The sequence below is a fragment of the Aotus nancymaae genome, unplaced genomic scaffold, assembly GCF_030222135.1.
Source record: "Aotus nancymaae isolate 86718 unplaced genomic scaffold, 86718_ANA_hifiasm-v0.15.2.pri h1tg000033l, whole genome shotgun sequence".
Classification (NCBI taxonomy): domain Eukaryota; kingdom Metazoa; phylum Chordata; class Mammalia; order Primates; family Aotidae; genus Aotus; species Aotus nancymaae.
The window spans coordinates 16785140-16810506 of record NW_026988447.1 but is presented as its reverse complement, the minus strand read 5'-3'; the positions used below and the strand labels follow the sequence as shown (position 1 = coordinate 16810506).

At 36.5% G+C, this 25367-nt stretch overlaps 1 protein-coding gene across 3 annotated transcripts in view; it reads right to left on the bottom strand.

Annotated features, from left to right (window-relative positions):
• The window catches only part of LRBA (LPS responsive beige-like anchor protein), a 742045-nt gene that overhangs the window by 467614 nt on the left and 249064 nt on the right, over positions 1-25367 (bottom strand). For all 3 annotated transcript variants that reach the window (XM_064383828.1, XM_064383829.1, XM_064383830.1), the window contains exon 36: positions 3066-3174. In XM_064383828.1, coding sequence (XP_064239898.1) covers positions 3066-3174 — 109 coding nt within the window. The remainder of the gene's footprint in view (positions 1-3065; positions 3175-25367) is intronic.

The following is a 25367-nucleotide window of genomic DNA, read 5'->3' as shown; positions in this document are numbered from 1 at the left end:
GAAAATTGATAAATCATCATTTCTTTAATTTACATTTTCTTGGATATTTGTATAAGTATCCTTTTCATATGTTTACTGGTCACTTTAGGTTCTTTTGTCAATTTCTAATTCATATCATCTGAGTTTCTGTCTATTGGGTGCTTTTCTTACAAGAATTATGAGTACAGCTGAGCATGGTGGCTCAAGCCTGTAATCCCAGCACTTTGGGAGGCTGAGGTGGGCAGATCACTTGAGGTCAGGAGTTCAAGTAGAGCCTGGCCAACACAGTGAAACCCCCATCTCTGTTAAAAATATAAAAATTAGCCAGGTGTGGTGGCACATGCCTGTTGTCCCAGCTACTCAGGAGGCTGAGGCAGGAGAATCACTTGAATTGAGGATGTGGTGAGCCTAGATCGTACCACGGCACTCCAGCCTGGGCAATAGAGCAAGACTCCCTCTCAAAAAAAATAAAAATAAAAGAATCACGAGTACAGTGAACATATTAATCATTTGTCAGTCATATATATTATGTTTTTCCAAGTTGCTGATGGTATCTTTCCTCCACTTAATGTTATATATAGTAATAGATGTCTACTTTTATATTTCTACTTCCAAAATATCCTATATTTTGGTTACCAAATTCGAACATATGCCCAAGTTCTACTTTTACAATTTTCCAAATATGTTTCTAAAGTATCTACCATGTCATCTTCCTCCCTATTGCTGATTTCATCTGGAAAATTTTTAATATATGCTGTCTTTATAGTAGTGTTTTAATATCTAGAGACTCAGTACATCTTCATGACTTTTTCACAAATTTTAGGACCTCATAAAAGCATTTATTTTCCGACATTAACTGAATATTTAAATATCCAAATATAATATTTGCACATCTTAAATTTGTTATAAAGGATATTTAAATGCCAAATCAACTCTACTGTTATTTTAATGGTGTGCTTAACTAATGGATACTGCATTGACTTTACACATTAACTTTAGAAAAACAAGTATTTTTGTGACATAAAATTTTCTCTCTTTGGCTTGAAAAGATCCTATGGAGTCTTTTTTCCAGTTGGAAAACTGGAAAAAATACAACTAATGTCACATTAAGTAACAGCTTCCTGCCAATGTTAATTTTCTGATTTTGATAACTGTACCAGATTAAGACATGTGCTTAGGAAATTCCCACTGAAAAATTTCAAGGTAGAAGGTAATCGAGGGAATCCTGACTTTAACTTACTTTCAAATTCACAAAAACAAAGCAAAAAGAGAAAGAGAACAAATGTAGTAAAAATTTAACAATCACTAGATCTGGGAGAATGGTGAAAAGGAGGAGTTCTTGCTTTATTCTTAAAACTTTCCTGAAAGTCTCAAGTTATTTCAAACAAAAGTCTGATTTTCTCACACATACACACACACACACACTCCAAGGCCCCAAGATAGACATCCAACCAACATGGAATTAGTTTATATTTTATCGTATTTTCTTTAATAAAATTTTGTAGCTTCATTCAAGAGTATGTGTACTTTTCTTGCAGAATTTGGCCCCAAAATATTGTTTTTGTCATATCTGTGAATACACTGTATTTCTGATTTTCATTCTTAGCTGGTTACTGCCAAAAGAAATCTATTAATTTTTTGCATAACTATCTCATATCTAACAATCCTAATACTCTCAACAAATTCTCTATTTAATTCTGGTAGAAAAATGTTCAAGATCCAGGTACACCTCAGGACACAGGAATTAGATTTTCCTAGACCACAGAATTAGAAATTTGAAAGTAATCTTATTTCTTTCTTTTCTAGCATTTATATTAGCTATATCTTACACTTGTAAGAACATCAAAAAATATGTTAACAACAGTGTAGTAAGTATCACCTATATTTCCTGATTTTAAAAGAGATGAATTTAACCATTTAAAATGATGTTTAATAGTCTTTGCCATATTTGTATTGTTTTCTTATATAAATCTTTTTCTCGAAGTTTTAATACGACTGGCTGCTAAAAACATGATATGCTTTGTTTTCTATATGTACTGATATCTTCTTTTTTTTCTATTTTTAATTTGTTGATATAACTTATTTTACAGGTAGATATCCTAAAATAAACCATTTTATAATTTCAGTAAAAATTTTCAGTCACGATACTATGTAATTCTTTATATTGATGAATTACATTATTCAAAGTTATAGTTTAAATTCTGTACTTACATTCTTAAGTGAAATTGGTCTTCTAGAGTTTTATTTTTCTAGAATAATTTTCAGATTTGCTGGTTATATAAAATTCACTTGGAAGGTTTTTCATCTTTTCTAATATACCAGAAAAAATGTCAGCAACATACGACTTTATCTGTTCTTAGTATGTTAGAAGCTATACAGTGCTTTCTAATATTCTTCCAATTCTATAGCAAATGTACTGCTTGTCAAATTGTTTAGTTCAGCTTAGGTGAATGTGGGTCATTTCTATAGCTACATGACCATTAATTTCTTCTAGGAATTTGTATTTCTTATACATGTTCAGGCACAACTATTGAGATAAGCAAAGGTCCTGGGATGGGTTTTTACTTAGTTCTCTCCTATGAGAATCCAAGTAGAGAGGTGTATGCTTCCTCATTTTCTCAGCTACAAATACCATTATGCTCTCAAACCCTAAGGGTAGAGAAATTTCACACCTGTGTGTTCAGTTCCTCTCATGAAACCTGGACAATCTTACCTTTGCCATACAGATTTTCATTTCTGGCTAACTAGCTCTGTTTTGCACAGAGAGGGTCAACTCACTCACCAGTTTTCTTTATCGGAAAACTATCAGAGCCAAGACGCAGCTCTGATTATTAAAATTAGGTCAGCCAAGCAAGAGGCTTCTCTTATCAAGCTTCTCTGGTAGCTCAACTGCAATTGAGACAAGAGGGCTTAAGAGACAGTACTATCTTCCCAGAACCCCCATGACTCTCCCATAAACCTAAATTTTAATTTTTTGATAATATTAAATTTTTTCTTTCTTTGGACCTGCCATTTTAGCTGGACAATTTCCCACGACTATCATTAAAAAACGTAAGTTCCTCACACCAACCACATGTGTAACCTACCTCAAATTCTGCATGTCTGTGAATATCTTCTGCTCTCTGCCTGCTCAGGATAAATTCAGCTTCATTTGCCACTCTTACTAGATGATCCTTCATTGTCTGGCTAAGCAACCTGTAAGAAATGAATGTTATCAGAAAAATATACTTACTCTTCTCTTTGGACATCATATACAATGAGGTACCATTATTTCACACTAAATGATCGAGGAATGTAACAGCAAAAAGTTATCATTCTGACAACAGCAGATTGGCTTCCATCAGACTAGCCATTTAACAAAAGCAACTAAAAGTGCTGGATTAAAGTTGCATTTTAATCTTTAAAATGCATTGGAAAGTTACCAAGGCAGCCAAAACTAACTACTAATGATCACAGAGAAGAAAGCACACAAGACATTCAGTGTGACTTTTTAGATTAAAGCATTTGCTGATCACAAGAAGAGAAGCTACACAGAGCTGTCATAAGTCTCACAAAGGTAAACAGAAAAAAACTAACGTTTGCAGTCTTTCAAGGTGGAAAAGTCCTGGTACACTACCCAAGAGTTATAGCAGGAACTGGGTGAACCCCAGAAAACTAGAAACAGACCAGCCAGCTGGCCTCAAAACACTGAAACAGACCTTCAGAGAACATTTGGTGATTGGTATGTAGATTAACTGACAGCCAAAAAGCTAAGCAAAGCTTTCAAGGTAAGGAGAAAAAAAAATCATAAATACCAATGCAGGAGGGCCATGGTAAAATCCCAGGTTTTCAGAGAACCTCAGGAGGGCTAAAAACTAGGAGAAGGAAAACAAAAAAGGGCAAACTCTCACAAGAACTAAAAAAAAAAAAAAAAAAAAAAAAAAAAAAAAAAAAAAAACCCAGCTATGAATGGATCAGTTCAGACCCTAAATTAATACAATCAGCTCTTAGTCTAACTGCTAATTAGAAACCAAAAGGAAGTTCTTTCTAGAGGAAGATAGTATCACAGAGACTGAAATTTACCCTTGCAATTTTAAAACACAATTTTCAGCATTCAGTCACCAACTAACAGACAGAAGGGACAACATGAAAAAAATGAAAACTAAATAGAAACTGGTGCACATCTGGACATTAAAATAAATGTAGTTAGTATGCTTAGAACTAATTGAACAATAGAGAATACCAGTAAAGAATGAAAACTGTAGAAGTACTGAACAAAACAAAATAAATAAATATAAAACTAGATTTACTGGGTTACTAAGCTTAGCCAAAAAAGAAAAAATTAACTGAAAGATGGATCAGTGACAACTAGACTGAAATATAGTAGGAAAAATGAATGAAAGGAGATTCAAGACGGCCAAACAGGAACAGCTCTGGAGTGCAGTTACTAGCGAGAAGAATGCAGAGGGTGAGTGAACACCGCATTTCCAAACGAGTTTTTACTGCTCACAGACCAGGAGATTCCCAAGCTGAAAAGCACCACAAGTTTCCAGCATGGCTATTTCGGCCAGCGATTCAGGTGTCCACACAAAAACTCACATAAATCTGGGCGGACGTTTCAACAGGTGCCTGGAACGCCTGGGATACAGAGCAACCCATTCAACTGAAAAAAAAGTGGCTGAAACAGGGAGCCAGGTGATCTGGCTCATCAAGTCCCACCCCCTACATAGACGAGCAATCTGAAACGCTCTAGACTGAGAGGTTCACACCAAGCACAGCTGGACCCAGGACGGTCCAGCTCAGTGGGGGAAAGGGCATCAGCCGCTACCCAGGCAGTCCGCCACGATGGAGGCAGTCCGCCATGACAGAGGCAGTCCGCCATGATAGAGGCAGTCCACTATTACTAAGGCAGTTCTAACTGTACCTCTGTAAACAAAACTGCAAGGAAGTACAAACAGCAGCTGGGCATAGGCCACAGCAGCTCAGCCAGGCCTCTGCTGGCAGACTGACTAGACTACCACCTTGTTGGGCAGGGCATCTCTGAAAAAAGACAGCAGCATGTCATGAACTTATAAATAAAACCCCACCTTCGCAGGACAGAGCACCTGGGAAAAAAAGCTGTTATAAGTTCCTCTGCAGCAGACTTAAACATACCTGCCCAGAAGCTCTGAACAAAACAACGGAGCTCACAGCTCAGCACTTAACCTCCTATAAGGGACAGATTGCCACCTCAAGCACCTCCCTGACCCCTATATATCCAAAGAGACACCTCATAAAGGTGACATCTGGTGGGTAACCTTCTGGGATGAAGAAAACAGAAGAAGAAACTAGCAGCAACCCTTACTGTTCTGCAGCCTCCACAGGTGATCCCCAGGCAACCAGGGTATGGAGTGGACCTCCAGCAGTCCTACAGCAGAGGGGCCTCACTGTTAGAAGGAAAACTAAAAAAGAAAGAAGTAATTTCAACATCAACAAAAAGTACATCACTCAGAGACCTGATCTGAAAACCACCAACTACAAAGTCCACAGGTAGATAAATCCACAAATATGGGAAGAAACCAGCGTGAAAAGGATGAAAACACCAAAAACCAAAACGCCTCTCCTCCTTCAAGGGATCACAACTCTTCACCAGCAAGGGAACAAAGCTGGATAAAGAATGAGTCTGATAAACTGACAGAAACAGGCTTTAGAAGGTGGGTAATAACAAACTTCTCTGAGCTAAAAGAACATGTTCCAACCCAATGCAAAGAAACTAAGAACCTTGAAAAAATGTTAGACGAAATACTAACGAGAATAAACAGCTTAGAGAAGAATATAAATGCCATGATGCAGCTGAAAAACACAAGAGAACTTTGTGAAACACACATAAGTTTCAATAGCCGAATCAACCAAGCAGAAGAAAGGATATCAGAGATTGAAGATCAACTCAATGAAATAAAATGAGAAGGCAAGATTAGAGAAAAAAGAGTGAAAAGAAATAAACAAAGACTCCAAGATACATGGGATTATGAGAAAAGACCTAATCTGCGTTTGATAGCTATACCTAAATGTGATGGAGAGAACGGATCTAAACTGGAAAACACTCTTCAGGATACTATCTAGGAGAACTTCCCCAACCTAGAAAGTCAGACCAACATTCAAGTCCAGGAAATACAGAGAACATCACAAAGATATTCCTCAAGAAGAACAACCCCAAGGCACATAATCGTCAGATTCACCAGGGTTGAAATGAAGGAAAAAATGCTAAGAGCAGCCAGAGAGAAAGTTCGGGTTACCCACAAAGGGAAGCCCATCAGACTTACAGTGGATCTCTCGGCAGAAACCCTACAAGCCAGAAGAGAGTGGGGGCCAATATTCAACATCCTTAAAGAAAAGAACTTTCAACCTAGAATTTCATATCCAGCCACAATAAGCTTCATAAGCAAAGGAGAAATAAAATCCTTTATGAACAAGCAATTGCTGAGAGATTTCATCATCACCAGGCCTGCCTTACAAGAGCTCCTGAAAGAAGCACTAAACATAGAAAGGAACAACTAGGCCGGGTGTGGTGGCTCACGCCTGTAATCCCAGCACTTTGGGAGGCCGAGGCGGGTGGATCATGAGGTCAAGAGATCAAGACCATCCCGGTCAACATGGTGAAACCCCGTCTCTACTAAAAATACAAAAAATTAGCTGGGCACAGTGGCGCATGCCTGTAATCCCAGCTACTCAGGAGGCTGAGGCAGGAGAATTGCCTGAACTAAGGAGGCGGAGGTTGCAGTGAGCCGAGATCGTGCCATTGCACTCCATCCTGGGTAACAAGAGTGAAACTCCATCTCAAAAAAAAAAAAAAGAAAGGAACAACCAGCACCAGCCACTCCAAAAACAAACCAAACAGTAAAGACCATCCACACAATAAAGAAAATGCATCAACTAACAGACAAAACAGTCAGCTAGCATCAAAATGGCAGGATCAAATTCACACATAACAATATTAACTTTAAATGTAAATGGAATAAATGCCCCAATCAAAAGACACAGACTGGCAAATTGGACAAAAAGCCAAAACTCATCAGTGTGCTGTATCCAGGAAACCCATCTCGCATGCGAGGACACACATAGGCTTAAAATAAAGGACTAGAGAAAGATTGACCAAGCAAATGGAGAGCAAAAAAAAGCAGGAGTTGCAATCCTAGTCTCTGACAAAATAGACTTTAAACAAACAAAGATCAAAAGAGACAAAGAAGGGCATTAAATAATGGTAAAAGGACCAATGCAACAAAAAGAGCTAACAATCCTAAATATATATGCACCCAATACAGGGGCACCCAGATACATAATGCAAGTTCTTAATGACCTACAAAGAGACTTAGAATCCCGCACAGTAATTAATAGTGGGAGACTTTAACACTCCACTGTCAATATTAGACAGATCAACGAGACAGAAAATTAACAAGGATATCCAGGACTTGAACTCGGATCGGGACCAAACAAACCTAATAGACATCTACAGAACTCTCCACCCCAAATACACAGAATATACATTCTTCTCAACATCACATCGCACCTACTCTAAAATTGACTACAAAATTGGAAGTAAATCATACCTCAGCATATGCAAAATAATGGAAATCATAACAGTCTCTCAGATCACAGTGCAATTAAATTAGAACTCAGGATTAAGAAACTAACTCAGAAATGCACAACTTCATGGGAACTGAACAACTGGCTCTTGAATGTTGACTGGATAAACAATGAAATGATGGCAGAAATAAAGATATTCTTCAAAACCAGTAAGAATGAATACACAATGTACCAGAATCTCTGAGACACAGAGATTCTAAAGCAGTGTCTAGAGGAAAATTTATAGCAATAAATTCCCACATGAGAAGCAAGGAAAGATCTAAAATCGACACCCTATCATCAAAATTGAAAGATCTTGCTAGAGGAGCGAGATCAAAAAAAATTCAAAAGCTGGCAGAAGACAAGAAATAACTAAGATCAGAGCAGAACTGAAGAAGATAGAGACACAAAAAAACTCTTCAAAGAAATCAATAAACCCAGAAGCTGGTTTTTTGAAAAGATCAACAAAATAGACCACTAGCCCTGTTAATAAAAAAGAAAAGAGAGAAGAATCAAATAGATGCACTAAAGAACAATAAAGGGGATATCACCACAGATTCCACAGAAATACAAACTACCATCAGAGATTACTACGAACAACTCTATGCACATAAACCAGTAAACCTGGAAAAAATGGAGAAATTCCTGGATACTTGCACCCTCCCAAGACTAAACCAGGAAGAAGTTGAAACCCTAAATACACTAATAACAAGGGCTGAAGTTGAGGCATGAATTAGTAGCCTACCAACCAAAAAAAGTCCAGGTCCAGATAGGTTCACAGTTCAATTCTACCAGATGTACAAAGAGGAGCTGGTACCACTCCTTCTAAAACTATTCCAAACAATCCAAAAAGAAGGAATTCTTCCCAAATCATTTTATGAAACCAACATCATCCTGATACCAAAACCTGGCAGAGACTCAACAAAAAAGGAAAACTTCTGGCCAATATCCATGATGAAAACAGATGCAAAAATCTTCAATAAAACACTGGGAAACCGAATGCAACAGCACATCACAAAGCATATCCATCACAATCAAGTAGGCTTCATTCCGAGGATGCAAGGCTGGTTCATCAAATGCAAGTCTATAAAAGTAATCCACCACATAAACAGAATCGAAGACAAAAACCACATGATCATCTGAATAGATGCAGAGAAGGCCTTCAACAAACTTCAACCGACATTTATACTAAAAACTCTCAATAAACTAGGTATTGATGGAACATATCTCAAAATAATAAAAGCTATTTACGACAAACCCACAGCCAATATCATACTGAATTGGCAAAAACTGGAAGCATTCCCTTTGAAATCTAGCACTAGACAAGGATGCCCTCTCTCATCACTCTTATTCAATATAGTATTGGAAGTTCTAGCCAGAGCAATCAGGCAAGAAAAAGAAATAAAGGGTATTCAATTAGGAAAGGAGGATATCAAATTGTCTCTATTTGCAGACAACATGATTTTATATTTAGAAGACCCCATCATCTTAGCCCAAAATCTCCTGAAACTGATAAGCAATTTCATCAAAGTCTCAGGATACAAAATCAATATGCAGAAATCACAAGCATTCCTATACACCAATAACAGACTAAAAGAGAACCAAATCAAGAGCGAACTCCCATTCACAGTTGCTACAAAGAGAATAAAATACCTAGGAATACAACTAACAAAGGATGTAAAGGACCTCTTCAAGGAGAACTATGAACCACTGCTCAAGGAAATAAGACAACACAAACAGGTGGAAAGACATTCCATGCTCATGGTTAGGAAGAATCGATATTGTGAAAATGGCCATACTGCCCAAAGTAATTTACATATTCAATGCTATCCCCATCAAACTATCTGTGACCCTCTTCACAGAACTGGAAAAAACCACCTTAAAATTGATATGTAGCCAAAAGAGAGCCCGCATAGCCAAGACAAACCTAAGCAAAAAGAACAAAGCTGGAGGCATCGTGCTACCTGACTTCAAACTATCCTACAAGGCTACAGTAATGAAAACACATGGTACTGGTACCAAAACAGAGATATAGATCAATGAACAGAACAGAGGCCTCGAAGGCAAAGCCACACATCTAAAACCATCTGATCTTTGACAAACCTGACAAAAACAAGCAATGGGGAAAGGATTCCCTGTTTAATAAATGGTGTTAGGATAACTGGCTAGCTATGTGCAGAAAGCAGAAACTGGACCCCTTCCTGACACCTTACACTTAAATTAACTCCAGATGGATTAAAGACTTAAACATAAAACTTAACACCATAAAAACCCTAGAAGAAAACCTAGACAAAACCAATCAGAACACAGGCATAGGCAAGGGCTTCATGACTAAAACACCAAAAGCATTGGCAACAAAAGCCAAAATAGACAAATGGGATCTAACTAAACTCCAGAGCTTCTGTACAGCAAAAGAAACAATCATTAGAATGAACTGGCAACCAACAGAATGGGAAGAAATTTTTGCAATCTACCCATCTGACAAAGGGCTAACATCCAGAATCTACAAAGAACTAAAACAGATTTACAAGAAAAAAAAACAAACAAATCCATTCAAAAGTGGGCGAAGGACATTAACAGACACTTTTCAAAAGAAAACATATATGAGGCCAACAAACATACGAAGAAATGCTCATCATCACTGGTCATTAGAGAAATGCAAATCAAAACCACATTGAGATACCATCTCACAACAGTTAGAATGGCACTCATTAAAAAATCTAGCGACAACACATGCTGGAGAGGATGTGGAGAAATAGGAACACTTTTACACTGTCAGTGGGAGTGTAAATTAGTTCAACCACTGTGGAAGACAGTGTGGCGATTCCTCAAGGACCTAGAAATAGAAATTCCATTTGACCCAGCCATTACATTACTGGGTATATATCCAAAGGATTATAAATCATTCTAAGATAAAGACACATGCACACATATGTTCACTGCAGTACCATTTACAATAGCAAAGACCTGGAACCAACCCAAATACCCATCGATGATAGACCAGACAAGAAAAATGTGGCAAATATAGACTGTGTAATACTATGCAACCATAAAAAACAATGAGTTCGTGTCCTTTGTAGGGGCACGGATGAACCTGGAAACCATCATTCTCAGCAAACGGACACAAGAACAGAAAATCAAACACCGCATGTTCTCACTCATAGGCAGGTGTTGAACAATGAGAACACATGGACATAGGGAGGGAGCATCACACACTGGGTCTTCTAGGGGGGACTAGGGAAGGGACAGTGGAGGGTGGGGAGGTTGGGGAGGGATAACATGGGGAGAAATGCCAGATACAGGTGACAGGGGGACGGAGGCAGCAAACCACATTGCCATGAATGTACGTATGCAACAATCCTGCATGATCTGCACATGTACCCCAAAATCTAAAGTACAATCATATATATATATATAATAAGACTAAAATAATTTATTTTAAAAAAGAAAAATGAATGAAAATTGAACAAAATAAGTAAGAGACATACAGGACACAGTAAAAGGGTCTAATATAAATGTGTCTGTAGTATAAGAAAGAGTAGAAACATAATTAGAAAAAAGCAATATTTGAAGAGATAATGGCCAAGATTTTTCAAAACTGGGAAAAAACACTGAGCCATATGTTGATAGAGCGCTACAAAACCCAAGCAGGGTTTTTAAGGATACCACACTTAGTTATGCAATAGTAAAACTATCAAAGAAAAAAATCGTAATAGCAGACAAGGGGAGAGGTCAAGTAAAAGAACACCTTCTTGCCTTCAAAAGAGCAACAATAAGCCTAATGGAAGCCATATAAGAATGCAATGGGCTCTTTAAAACACTCAACTAAAATACTACCTAAAAGGCCAGGCCAGTTGCTCACACCTATAATCCCAGCATCTCGGGTGGCCCAAGAAGGAGAATCACATGAGGCCAGTAGTTCAAGACCAGCCTTGGAAATGTAGTGAGATTCCACTTCTACTCAAAAAAAATTTCTTAAATTAGCTAGGCCTGGTAGTACATGCCTGTGGTCTCAGCTACTCAGGAGCCTAAGGCAGAAGGTTCACTTGAGCCAATGAGTTTCAAGTTATAGTGAGCTACGATCACACTACAGCACTCAAGCCTGAAGAACAGAGAGAGATCCTGTCTCAAAAGAAACAAACCAACTATGTAAGAATTCTATCCTCTTCAAAACCAGCCTCACTAACATGGTGAAATCTTGCCTCTACTAAAAGTACAAAAATTAGCCAGACATGATGGTGGGTGCCTGTAATCCCAGCTACTCGGGAGGCTCAGGCAGAAGAATGGCTTGAACATGGGAGGCAGAGGTTGCAGTGAGCCGAGACTGTGCCATTGCACTCCAGCCTGGGTGACAGAGTGAAACTCTGTTTCAAAACATAATAATCATAAAACAATTCAGAAAAAATTGTGACTCAAGGAGAGGCTTAGAATTTGGGGCTTATATACATAACATTTTAATAGGGGGAAAATGAGGTAATGAAGGGCGCATTTGGGAAAGTAAATGATTATGCAAACAGAAGTGGGCCCTGAGGAGAATAGTTAAGTGATATTATAGTTTTGTGACAATGTCTAGATAATTTCTTATCCTGGTGCTAACGTCTCTTTTTTATTGATAATTGTCAATCTTCCTTGGTTGCAAAACTCCTTGGGAAGGGATTGATGAAAACTGAATTCTTTTGGGAACCTCTCCTTTTCGACGGATAAAGGAAGTTCAGAAAAAGATTCTTTTTTTTTTTCACAGTGGTATATTCTGGACCATTCTCCTTTGTTATTGAAGGAAGCCACCGCACCCGGCCGAATTCTGATACACTTATTTATGACTAAATATATGTCTTTTTTTCTTGCTAATCTGTGTTTGTCTGTTTAATTCACAGGTCCCCAAACAACAAATCTAAGGAAAACTTTTCCTTACCACCAAAAGCAAAATAAGAACATTTCATGACAAATAAAATAGGGGGAATTTGTCACCAGCCAACCAACATTCTTTACAAGGATGAAAAATAATATAAGATTGATGCAAGTCCAGGAAAAAAATTGGAGCAATGAAAATGACAAACGTGGTAAATCTAAAAGAATACTGGCTGGGCACGGTGGCTCACACCTGTAATCCCAGCACTTTGGGAGGCCGAAGTGAGTGAATCACGAAGTCAGGAGTTCAGCACCAGCTTGGAGATGATGAAACCCCATCTCTACTAAAAATACAAAAATTAGGTGGGCCTGGTGGTGAGCACTTGTAATCCCAGCTACTCGGAGGCTGAGGCAGGAGAATCGCTTGAACCCAGGAGGCAGAGGTTGCAGTGAGCTGAGATTGTGCCACTGCACTCCAGCCTGGGCAACACAGCAAGACTCTGACCCCCAAAAAAAAAAAAAAACTGAATATTTACAATAATTGTATAACTTCTAGAATTCAAAAATATTGCAATTTAAAATACATAACCACAGCATACAAGGTAAGAGAAACCAACTGAATTAGTGTTGTAAGTGTCTTGTATTGTATATGGATTGGCAAAAGAATCTGTTTATGTAAAGATGTTAATTGTAATATTCATACTACAATCTCTAGGTAACCACTAAAGGTAAAGGTTTTTAAATATATATACAACCAACAAGCTAATGGGAAAAAATTCAGCAACAAATACTTAGCTCAAAAGAAGGAAAAAAAAAAAGAAACACAAGATTTGGGGCAAATATAAAGGACATAAATAATGAGATGATAAATTTTAACCTAAACGTATCAGAAATACACAGAAAGTAAACATTTAGTGGTAAAATTATTGCCAAATCAATTTTTTAAAGTATATGATGCTTGTAAGTGACACGATTTCAATATAAGGCTCAACAAAGATTCAAAAGTATAATTTCTGAAAACATGAACAATTTTTAAAAGCTAAAAGAAAGTTAATAAACCTTTATTAGTATGAGAAAAATAAACTTGAAGAAGCAAACAGAAATAACAAGATAAATCTGTTAAATTAATAAAAGGGTAAGTGAACCAGAGAGACAGAAATTTAGTATTTTGAGATTCGAAATTTGTATGCTCCTAAGAGCATAGCCTACTATCAGATATAGAATATATAAAGCTATAGAATATTTCTTAACCTGACCAACTTATCTGGAACATTATATCCAGTAAGTGAATAATAAATATTCTATTCAGGTAAACATGGAACATATACAAAAAACAGGCAAAATGTAGGGTCACAAAGCAATTTGTAGAATTACACGTGTGAGCTACTGCGCCCAGCCAGCACTCTTAATAATGTGCCCATGAACATTTTCCAAAAGTGCAGAAAAACATGGAAAATATTCCTTGTGAAATAGTGAATTTCACTACACTATTTAAAGAAGTGAAAAACTTAAAGAATCAAAATATACAATCATATAATTTAAAAAAGCTTCCAAATTGACAAAATAATGTCTACAATATACATTAAGAGGAAAAATAATCCTGAGGAATATTATGAACAATATGAATTTGGGGAAAATATAAAAGAAAATACACCCAACTGCCAATAATCTAGAACAGGGGTCAGCAAATTAAGGCCTGTGGGCCTACCAACTGTTTTTTATTAGTAAGCTCTACAGGAGCACAACTATGCCCATTTGTTTAAGTGTTATCCAAGGCTGTTTTCAAATCACTGTACTACAGTGAGTTATCAGTTGTGACAAAGACAATATGTACTGCAAGGCCTGAAGAACTATCTGGCCTTTTACAGAAAAAGCATGCACATGTCTGGGCTAGCAAGTGAGGCTTAAGTCCTCCTACTTATATTTCTCTATTCTTTGAAGCTTTAGAGCAATCAATAATTACAAGAAAGGAAAACAGAAAATCCTTAAAGAAAATAAAAAGGCTTTCTGCCTTTCAATCACTTTGTTTCGATCTCTATTAAGCTCACATAAACTATTATAATTTGACCCCACATCTGTCAGACCCTCTCTTCTGTCCTCAAACTGTCTTCCAGCTACTTTAGAAGTTAATGCAATACCTTATCTGTGATTTGGGGATGACATCATCAGGGTATTTTGTTTTCAAATGCTATTAAACAGTACTCATGTAGGCATTATAGACAAAAACAATCCCTAGTGTAATTTTAAAACCCACTAATGAATAACTTCCTCTGATTCTACAGATAGAGAAAGGAAGGGCTTTCAAGAGTACAGATGTGAAATACTGGTTTGGTTTCTTAGTTTCCCTCTAGAGACCTAAAACCACATTGTGAATTTAACATCAATATATTGCCTTGTACACTCAAACATTAATCGGATTGATTAGTCAATGGCATACTATCCTGTTAGTCCCCAAACAAGCAACCTCAAAGTTATTCTAGTCTCTTCCCTCTTCTCTAACCTTCCTGCAGGCCACTAATCAATCAACAAATCTTGTCAATATTTCCTTTATAATATTCTCAGCTTTAATTTATGCTGTTTTATAGCCAATGGCCTAAAAATAAAGGTTTTGTCATTTAATCCACATTATAACTGAATAAATCTTCTGAGTGCTAATTCTGATCTTTCAACATTTTTGTCCCTCTGCTTTTTTAAAACACTGTCAAACATCTGTTCAACACATATTACATTATAGACTAGGTTAAGCACCAAAGATGACCTTTCATTATATTTTTAGTTGGGGAAAAAGATAATATACTGGAGTCTTTTCCAGCTTGAAACTCAAATTAATGTAAGTGCTATCGTGGATATACCCTAATGTGACCTCCAGTGAGTCATGGCTTTATATGATCCCAGCCCCTTGAGTTCAACCTGGGCAGAATTTGGCACTTCCTTCTAGCAAACAGAATATGGTAAAGATTATGGGATAATCATTCCTTAATTCGGCTGCTTTACATGCCAATAGTGATGGGATAATCACTCTGGTGCTTGTGTTATGTAATAAAGCTCTGCCCTAGCACACTAGAGAGATTCTCCTGCCACCCATGAAGAAGAAGTAACTGGCTACGTGTGAGAAGTCCATAAGACAGGGCAGTATGGACAACCTGTAGGAGCTGAAAGCATCCTCTCAGTAACAGTAAACAAGAAAATGGGAACCTCAGTCCCACAGCAGGATGAAACTGAATTCCGCCAAGAAATATGTGAGCTTGCAAAATGACTCCAAGTTCCAAAGAGGAATGCAGTTTGATCAACACCTTTATTGTAGACTTGTAAAACCCTAAGCAGAAGATCCAGCTAAGCTGAATCCAGACTTCTGACTCACAGTAACTATAGGATAGTAAACATAAGTTGTTTTAAGCTGCAAAATTTGTGGACATTTGTTGTAAATAAGCAACACAAGTAAAATTAGAACATAAGAATACATTTGCGATCATATCTCTATAGAAGCAAAGATCATAATAATCTACTAAAGATGAAAAGAAAGCTCCAATAGAAAGTTAGAGCATGAAGTTGAACTTTAAAGGGCAAAAGCAACAAAAAGAGAAAGCTACTTCGGAAAACAGTATGAACAAGGTTATAAAGAGAAAAAATTTTGTGTGTTATATTTTCAAGAGAACCAAAACATCCCTTCCTATCATTTAGTTTTTAAGGTGTCCATTTACTGACATATAAACTTAGATAGGTAGATGAATAATTTTCTGTGTTGATGTTTCATGCATTTTCTGGTTATGCAGTATTTAAAAACCATGCAACGCTTTATTAATAAAGCAGTAAGTGAAAGCTCCCAACCCCCTTTCCTGTTCACTTTTAGAATATGTCACTACCATCAGTAGTTTAGCTTCCTGTCCTTACATTTATCTAAATTTATAGAAACATATACAGTATTTATGTGCATATATATGAAACACATATAGAATATTTATGTGCATACACATGTACATGTTTATGTTTTGTAATAACATTTTTGAACACTTAAGAAGTCATACTATACTACCTGTATATTTTACTTAACTGTATACCATTATGTAATCAAAACAGCTTCAAGTGACTCCTGTGGATGGAATGTACCATGATTTATCAAAATAGTCCCTTATCGACCTAGAAACAGAAATTCCATTTGACCCAGCAATCCCATTACTGGGTATATATCCAAAGGATTATAAAACGTGCTACTATAAGGACACATGCACACGAATGTTCATTGCAGCACAGTTTACAATAGCAAACACCTGGAACCAATCCAAATGCCCATCGATGATAGACTGGACAGGGAAAATGTGGCACATATACACCATGGAATATTATGCAGCCATCAAAAACGATGAGTTTGTGTCCTTTGTAGGGACATGGATGAACCTGGAAACCATCATTCTCAGCAAACTGACACAAGAACAGAAAATCAAACACCGCATGTTCTCACTCATAGGCGGGTGTTGAACAATGAGAACACATGGACACAGGGAGGGGAGCACTATACACTGGGGTCTGTTGGGGGGAAATAGGGGAGGGACAGAGGGAGGTGGGAAGCTGGGGAGAGATAGCATGGGGAGAAATGCCAGATATAGGTGAAGGGGAGGAAGGCAGCAAATCACACTGCCACGTATGCACCTATGCAACAATCTTGCATGTTTTTCACATGTACCCCAAAACCTAAAATGCAATAAAAAAAAAAACCCTTATCCAGAGATCATTCATTCTTTCACTCTCTACCCCATTAACATAACCATTATTTATCCAGTTACTGAAACTAGAAATATCAGTCATATCTTCCTTCGTCATCATCCTACAGATCCAACAGACTAAGTACTGCCCATTCTACCTCTGCAATAACTTTAAAAGTTGTTTTTCTTTGTAATATTTTCCAGTGCCCTTCATTGGCAACTCACTGGCACTCAGGATCATGGTTTTGATTATTATAATAACCTCCAATCCAACTTCTTTCCATGAGTCTTACAATTCTTGCCAATTCTTCATCAGGGTCATCTTCCTAAAATGAAGATCTGATCATCACTGTATAGTTTACGAGGTAGCAGCCATCTTCCCATGATCTACGAAAGAGACTAAACACCTTTCCAGGGCCTCGAAATCAGTCTCATTGTTGTTAAACTTTCACACTCTAAGAACTCTAGGCCAAGAACTACTTTCCCAAACATTACATCCTGTTATTGTACACCTCTTTGCCTCTGTTCCTACTGTCCGAGGAATGACCTCACTTCACATTCCATCTAACCTACTATCAAAGCTAAACCAAAGTAAAGGTTCACTACAAAACCTTTTGTGATCCCACACCTGCTTTCCCTCCACAGAAGTAATCCCCTACCAAAGGGCATAAGCCTCTTCTTTAGTACTTATTACTTTGAATCTCTCTGTATAACACAATTTCAATTATGTATTTACAAATCTGTCTTCCATTTTACAATGCACCAACAGGTTATAATTTATCTTTACATAACCAAAGCATAGAATAGTGTCTGGTCATTGCTATGGATCCAGCAGTACTTATAGGAAAAGAAACTCTCTGACTATCCACTTCTGCCAGTCAGGTCTAAGCTGCTACCCGTAAGGAATACAAACATGCATAACACTGTCCACAAAGAGTTCACAATTTAATATGGAAAGTTATAGGACTATATACAAATAGCAAGATAACTGTGAAAAGATTCTTAAGGTTCTTAAAATATTTTCTTCTCTTAACTTTTTCAACAATATATAGCACTTTCTTGGTTTTCTTCCAAGCTTCTTCACTGCCCCCTTTGCTACATCCTCTGCTGCACTACCTATAAATCTCATAATGTCCAAGAGGTCAGCTGTGTATTCTTTTCTCCTTCTAAATTATTTCATCCAGTTCTATGACTTTTAATCTCACCTATATACAACTAATTCCTATGTTTACATCTCTAACCCTACCCTTGGTCTCCTGTATTTCTGAGTCACAGAGCCAGTTGCCTAACTAAAAATCTTCACTTGGATATCCACCAGGGCATTTCAAATCCAACATTCCAAAGCAGAACTCTTGATTCTACCTACTCATGCCCATAATACCTCTTCTCCATCACTACTTCAGTTTGTCCCACCACAATAAATAGCACCAAAGTCCACTCAAACTCAAGAAATAATCCTTGATTTTGTCATTTCCTCACCTCCAAATCCCATTCATGAAAGTAAGTTCTACTGCTTTAACTATTAAATATATCACATATATGTTTACTTCTCTCCATCACCATTGCTACTACATCATTCTAAGTCACCATCCCTTCTTTTCTAGAATACTTCAGCAATATCTTCACTGATTTATCTGCTTTCATTCTTGCCCTGCATACGCAGCCTATCACAATTCGTCCTTCTAAGAATATAAGTCACGGTGTTAGGAAAGCTGGATATCAACAGACAAAAGTATGAAATTGGATATTTGCTGCCATGGCTTGAATATTTGTATCCTCTCCAAAATTATTATCGAAACCTAATCTCCAGTGCAATAGTATTAAAGAGTACTATAGACTTAATGACCTAATGTAGTCATTAGGTCATGAGGGCTCCTCCCTAGTAAATGGAATTAAGGTCCTGAACAGTCTTCACACAATGTTTAGCCTCTTCTGCCCTTTCAGCTTCCACCATATGAAGACACAGTGCTCAAAGTTCCATCTTAGAAGCAGAGACCCAGCCCTCATCACACACTAAAACCTGCCAGTGTCTTAATCTTGGACTTCTAAGCCTCTAAAACCACGAGAAATAAATTGCTATTATTTATCAATTACCCAGTCTCAGGTATTTTTTATAGCAGCATACAGAGACTAAAGCACTTACCTTAAATCATATCAAAATTACCTCAAAATGGATCAAAGACCTAAATGTAAGAGTTATAACTATAAAGCTCCTAGAAGAAAACATAAGGAAAAGTTTCATGATCCTGAATTTGGCAATGATTTCTAGATGTAATACCAAAAGCACTGGCAATAACAGAAAAAATAGATAAAATGGACCACATCAAAACTTCTGGGTCAGGTGATTTGGCTCACACTTATAATCCCAGCACTTTGGGATGCTAAAGCAGGAGGATCACTTGAGCTCAGGAATTTGAGACCAGCCTGGGAAACACAGTGAGACTCCCTATTTTTTAAAAGAAAAAGGAAAAACAACAACAACAACAACAACCTTCTGTGCATGAAAGGACAAAATCAACAGAATGAAAAAGACAACCCTAGTGGCTCATGCCTATAATTCCTGCACTTTGGGAGGCTAAGGCAGAAGGGCTGCTTGAGTGCAGGAGCTCAAGACCATCCTGGACAACATAGCAAGACCCCATGTCTACCAAAAAGAAAAAAAAATTAGCTGGACATGGTGGCATGTACCTATGATTCCAGCTACTCAGGAGGCTGAGGTGGGAGAATCACGTAAGCCAGGAGTATGTGGCTGCAATAAGCCACTGCACTCCAGCCTGTATAACAGAGAGACCCTGTCTCAAAAACAAAACAAACAAATAAACAACAACAAAAAAAAATCTGTAAGTTATATCATGCCACCCCTCTATTAAAAACTCTGCAATGTATTCTTACTGAATATGATTTAATCCAAAATTTTTAGCATAGGTTATAGGGTCCTCTATGATCTCAGTATTAAATACTTCCCTTGACATTTCCAAGCCTTACTCTCTCTTTCTTGCTGATTTTCTTCCAACCACTCTGGCCTTCAATTTGTTTAAATAATATACAAATACTATTCACTCCTTAAGGCCTTTGCTCTTGCTGTTTTCTCACCTTAAAATGTCATGACATACATCTCAAAGGGTTAGCTATTTCTCTTCATTCAAACTAAGTGTCTCCCCTTCACAAGATTTTTCTAAACACTCCATACTCCCTATAAGCCAGTATGCTTACTCTCATAACATTACCCTGCTTTGTTTTTTTCCAAGCATTTCTTACTATCTGAATTTTCTTATTTTTTGTTTACTTGTTTATTATTTGTTCTCTCCTCTATGACAGCATAGACTTATTCACAATTATATCTTCAGATTCTAGAATAGTACCTGGCACACAGATTATAATCAATAAATAGATACTGAATGAACGGTAGAAAATGAGTGCCATAAACCACTCCCAATCAACTTTTTTGTCCTTTCCTTATATCCAAAACCTTAATTCCTTCAGACCCATTTCAATCATCTTTCCCGCTAAGGAATACTCTGCAATTCTATCCTACAAAGACCTTTATTTTATGTCAATCTTTCTTTTTAAAGTTGTTTTTGTAGAGACAAGGGTCTTGCTATGTTGCCCAGGCTGATCTTGGAAATCCTGGCCTCAAGTGACCCTCCTATCTCAAACTCCCACACTACCAAGTCCAGCTAGTTTTTTTTAAAGAGACAGGAGGATCACACTATGTTGCTCAGGCTGGTTGTGAACTCCTGGGCTCAAGCAATCCTCCCACCTTGGTCTCCCAAAGTGCAGGGAATACAGGAGTGAACCACAATGTTCAGCTTATTTTATGTCAGTCTTATGCCTAATGATTATTGTAAGTATAGCATATATTATACTTGTTTATAGAATATCTTATAAAAATTATATTAGAATTCTATGTATATTACTCTATTCTCCCAAAAAATGTGCTTCCTTAACTAGAACTGATTAAGGAAGCAGAAAAGGGAAAAGAAAAAATCTAAAAAGAAAAAAAGACTAAAAAAAAATTTTGCGTCTTTTTATTTAAATGAACATAGCATCTAAGAGGTACTGTTCAGGTAGGCTAAACTCCCTTATTACTTGTTGAGTGGACAGTTTGTGGAAATACTTCAAACTAAATATTCCAAACATCTAAATTTATCTAAGCAATTAACAGCAAAACCCTGGAGCTTTTACATTAGACTTAACTGTATCATAAATTTAAGTTTGAAATATTTTCACTGCATAATACAAGATTACTACCATCTAACCTTACTTATTTAAAATAATATTATAAAAAGTGATTGAGATATATGTAAAGTATTTAATAATACTTTCAGAGAAGAAGGGGAACATATATATCTTTTCCTTCATGATTTACAGAATGTTTTAAAATCAAAGTATCTGGGAAGGTACTGACTACATACCTCTCATTTTATTTTAAATATATACACAATATGATTTGTCCTTTCATTAATAAAAATTTTAAAATGACTTCAAAAATTAAACTAGTAAGATATTGAAATGATTTTTTTGCTATTCTAAGGGGTCAATTTTTCTTATCTACATGCTTATTTTCCTAAATATGCAAATTATACAATATTTAGCAACAGCAATTTTATCCAACAGCTGTGTAAACTACTCTTTCAAACAAAGAATTAAAGGTAAATTAAAGTTTTAATTATTATAAGCAGCCCCAAAATGTTGAGTTTACTGTAGATTAAATGTCTAAATGCAGAGCATAAAATGATTCACATACTTTAATATTATGAAGAAAAAACTATGTATAATTTATACCTACAGTGCAAGAAGGAAGAAAAAAATGTTTGTGTCAGCCTTAGGAAACAAACAGCCCTATCAAGTGACCAACTAGAAAAGATTCATACTAGAGGCTCAATAAATAATGGTAATGATGACAACCATCTCCCATAACTACATTACAGCCCATTGTCCACATCTGATTATACTAGTCTAGACCTTGGGTAAGCACATATACATTTTCACCAAGAGTTTTCCAATATTATTGCTCTGTTTCCTGGGCTTTCTGTGACCCCCATTAGCGGCAACTGTCATTTTCACTACTAAACATGACCACTGATGGGAAAGGAAAGTTACCGCTTTTCTACACCCTAATAATTGAGAATGTGGAAATAATGTTCCTGAATTGGCAATCCTTCCAACATAGTAATTTCTTTAGAATTAGCTACAGAGAATAGTCACAAAACAAAATTGAGAAGGGGATAAATTGCTTCCAAAGACTTTCTTCAGTAATATGAGAACTACTAAAGCCTCACTTTTCAAAATATCATCTCCACAAATTAATATAGCCTTTATTCTTATAGTGAAGAATTATTGCCTAACTCTCCATGTACCTGCCTCCTTGCAGACATCTATCTCTCTGTTTCTCACCCAGCACATTCAATAATTCAGTATCACAAAAATCTCTAAATTGTTATCTCTCTTCACCTTTCTCAGTTAAAGCTCTCAGTAACAACTTTGAATAAAGGCTGTAAAGGTTCTAACATCACTGAATACACATGCCTGAAACCTTAGAAAGAATAGATTTTGTTGGTGACTGAAAAAATTACATTTAAATATTTTCAAAAATTTTTAAAGGACAGTCTAGATCTTTCTTGGTTGAGATTCAGCCCAGGTGGTAGCCACTTTTTCTAGAAGGCAATATCCTTGATCAGGGAGACCAAAAGGTATCCATATGCTTTACTACAGTTTAAATGAAGATAGCAAATACTTCATAAAGTTATTTCATCCTGAAAATATAACAGCTTAGTAATTTAATATAAATGTTACATCTTGACATCAAACTGTTTTTTGAAACTTATTTTGCATGATTATCCCTAGTTGAGCATTTTAAAACAACTCCTGGTATTACAGAGGCTAGAATGGAAGCAAAAGGACCAGGCTGCAAGCTTTTATCTCATTATTTTAGATAAAATAATTTCTTAGGACTATGAAAGAATCTATTCTCAAGAATGTGCAAATAAAAAGAGAGAGAAGATAGTTATGTGCAGAAAAGCAAAAATACAGAGAAATGGCTCTCCTGACTCTGTACCTGGAATTCAGTTTACTTAGAATTTAGCAGATTTTTCTGATGCACAATATCCCCACCTTCTATCTTCTTATAACTGCCTTTGTCTCTTCATTATCAGTGGCATTTCCTTAGCATTTCATAGAAATTCATCCTTTCAGATTCCACCCTGATCACCCTTATTTAACACTGCAATGTCCTCTGTATCCAATCGTACCTATTCTCCTCCCTTCCTTGTTTTAACTTCTCATATCACTTAACTTCTGAACATACTATCCACTTTTTAATTTCTTTATTGTCTAACTTTACCAATTAAAATGAACCCTATTAGGGCAGGCATGTCTATTCTGACCACTGCTAAATTCTCAGAGCCAAGAACATGGACCAGCACATGGCTGATGTGTATTAATATTTGCTGAATAAGGTGAATGACTCTATTTTCATTTTATTTTTATTTTACTCTTCTCAAAGGTTATAAAAGTTCCTTTTTTTCACCTATCCCTAATTCATATCCCTTTTTCTATAATCATTTTTATTTAATTTAATAAATAATCCTACTTACATATAAGCTGTTGTAGTAGGCTATGAAACATTTACACAAACATAAGCATATTCTACAGGCATGCTGTATCCAAGTCATCTTTCACAAAAGTCATATGCATTTAGTCTTGGTAAAAAAGGTCAAACGGCAAATCCTATATAGCCAAACATTTAAAACTCTGATATCTAGTAGAATTTACTATTTTTAGGGGGTAAAAAAGCACAATTCAAATGCAGCACCATGTTTTTACATAAATCAGAACAAAACAAGCTTAAAAAGTAGCCACAGACCAGCGTGGTGGCTCACGCCTGTAATCCCATTACTTTGGGAGCCCAAGGTGGGAGGATCACTTCAGCAGGAGTTCAAGACCAGCCTGGACAACATGGCAAAACCCAACTCTACAAAAAATATAAAAATTATCTGTGATGTGGTGGCAAGCACCTGTAGTCCCAGGGACTCGGGAGGCTGAGGTGGGAGGATCACCTGAGCCAGGGAGGTCAAGGCTGCAGTGAGTCATGACAGTGCTACTGCACAGCCTGGGCAACAGAGTTGAGACTCCATTCTAAAAAAAATATGTAAACATTGAAAAATCATATAAATATAAAATCCCATATAAAGTGCACAAAACAAGCCTCCATATTCAAAATCTGTTAAAGGAATATAGTAATGAGCAGAGATCAAGCTATAAAATTAAAAATAAAAAATAATCTGACCATATAGTACTTTAAACCAAAACACACAAATAAAAGAAGAAACATATGCTTATCCTAATTAAGGAGAGAAAATTCTAATCTTTGATAAGCTATTAAACCTTTACAAAATGATAAACATTAATTTAAATAATCTAATCTTTGAAAGCATGTACTTCATTTTAAATCACTCAGAAAAACTTCTATACAAATACAATCCAGGATTTAAGTAAACAGAGATAAAGATATGAGCCCAAGAGTTAAGAGGTTGTAGCCTGGGTAACACAGCAAGACTACATCTCAAAAGAAAAAAAGAGAGATAAAGTCTCTGCTTAACTAATCTATAGTTGATCTCTTACTCTACCCTCAAAATAGCATCATTTCCAAACAACTATTTACAAATGTAATTAAGCAGAGCACAGTGACTCACGCCTGTAATCCTACCAACTTAGGAGACCAAGGTAGAAAGATCACTTGAGACTGGGTGACAAGGTAAGAACTTATCTCTTAAAAGAAAAAAAAATTATAGTAAAAAAATTTAATTGGAGTTTTTCTATAAAGCATCTTCCTACATATATAATTTTAAAACTAAAACCAGAAAAAGCATATGGCTCTTTAAGTAACACTCAACGGTTTCCAAGTGATAATCTCTACCTCAATTCAAATTTTGTCTTCCACTGATAAGAGATAAGAACATATTCTAGCCATACTGTTACTTACGTGCAATAAATACTTTAGTGTTTTTGTCAGAGGATAACCCAGATCCAAAATACTTATGGGCAACAGGTCCAAATGAAATGTTATCTGGTCTCTCACCTTTTTCCCTCTGTACCTTCACTTCTAGTCATTATTCTCATTCCACCAACATTATTAATAATCATGCTATTTAGAGAGGTGAAGAAAAAGGCTGGAGCTGCTAAATGAATGCTCAGAAAGAAGACACACAACCTAAGCAGATGAATTTTTCAGACAGACCAGTGTATTAGTATTCAAAG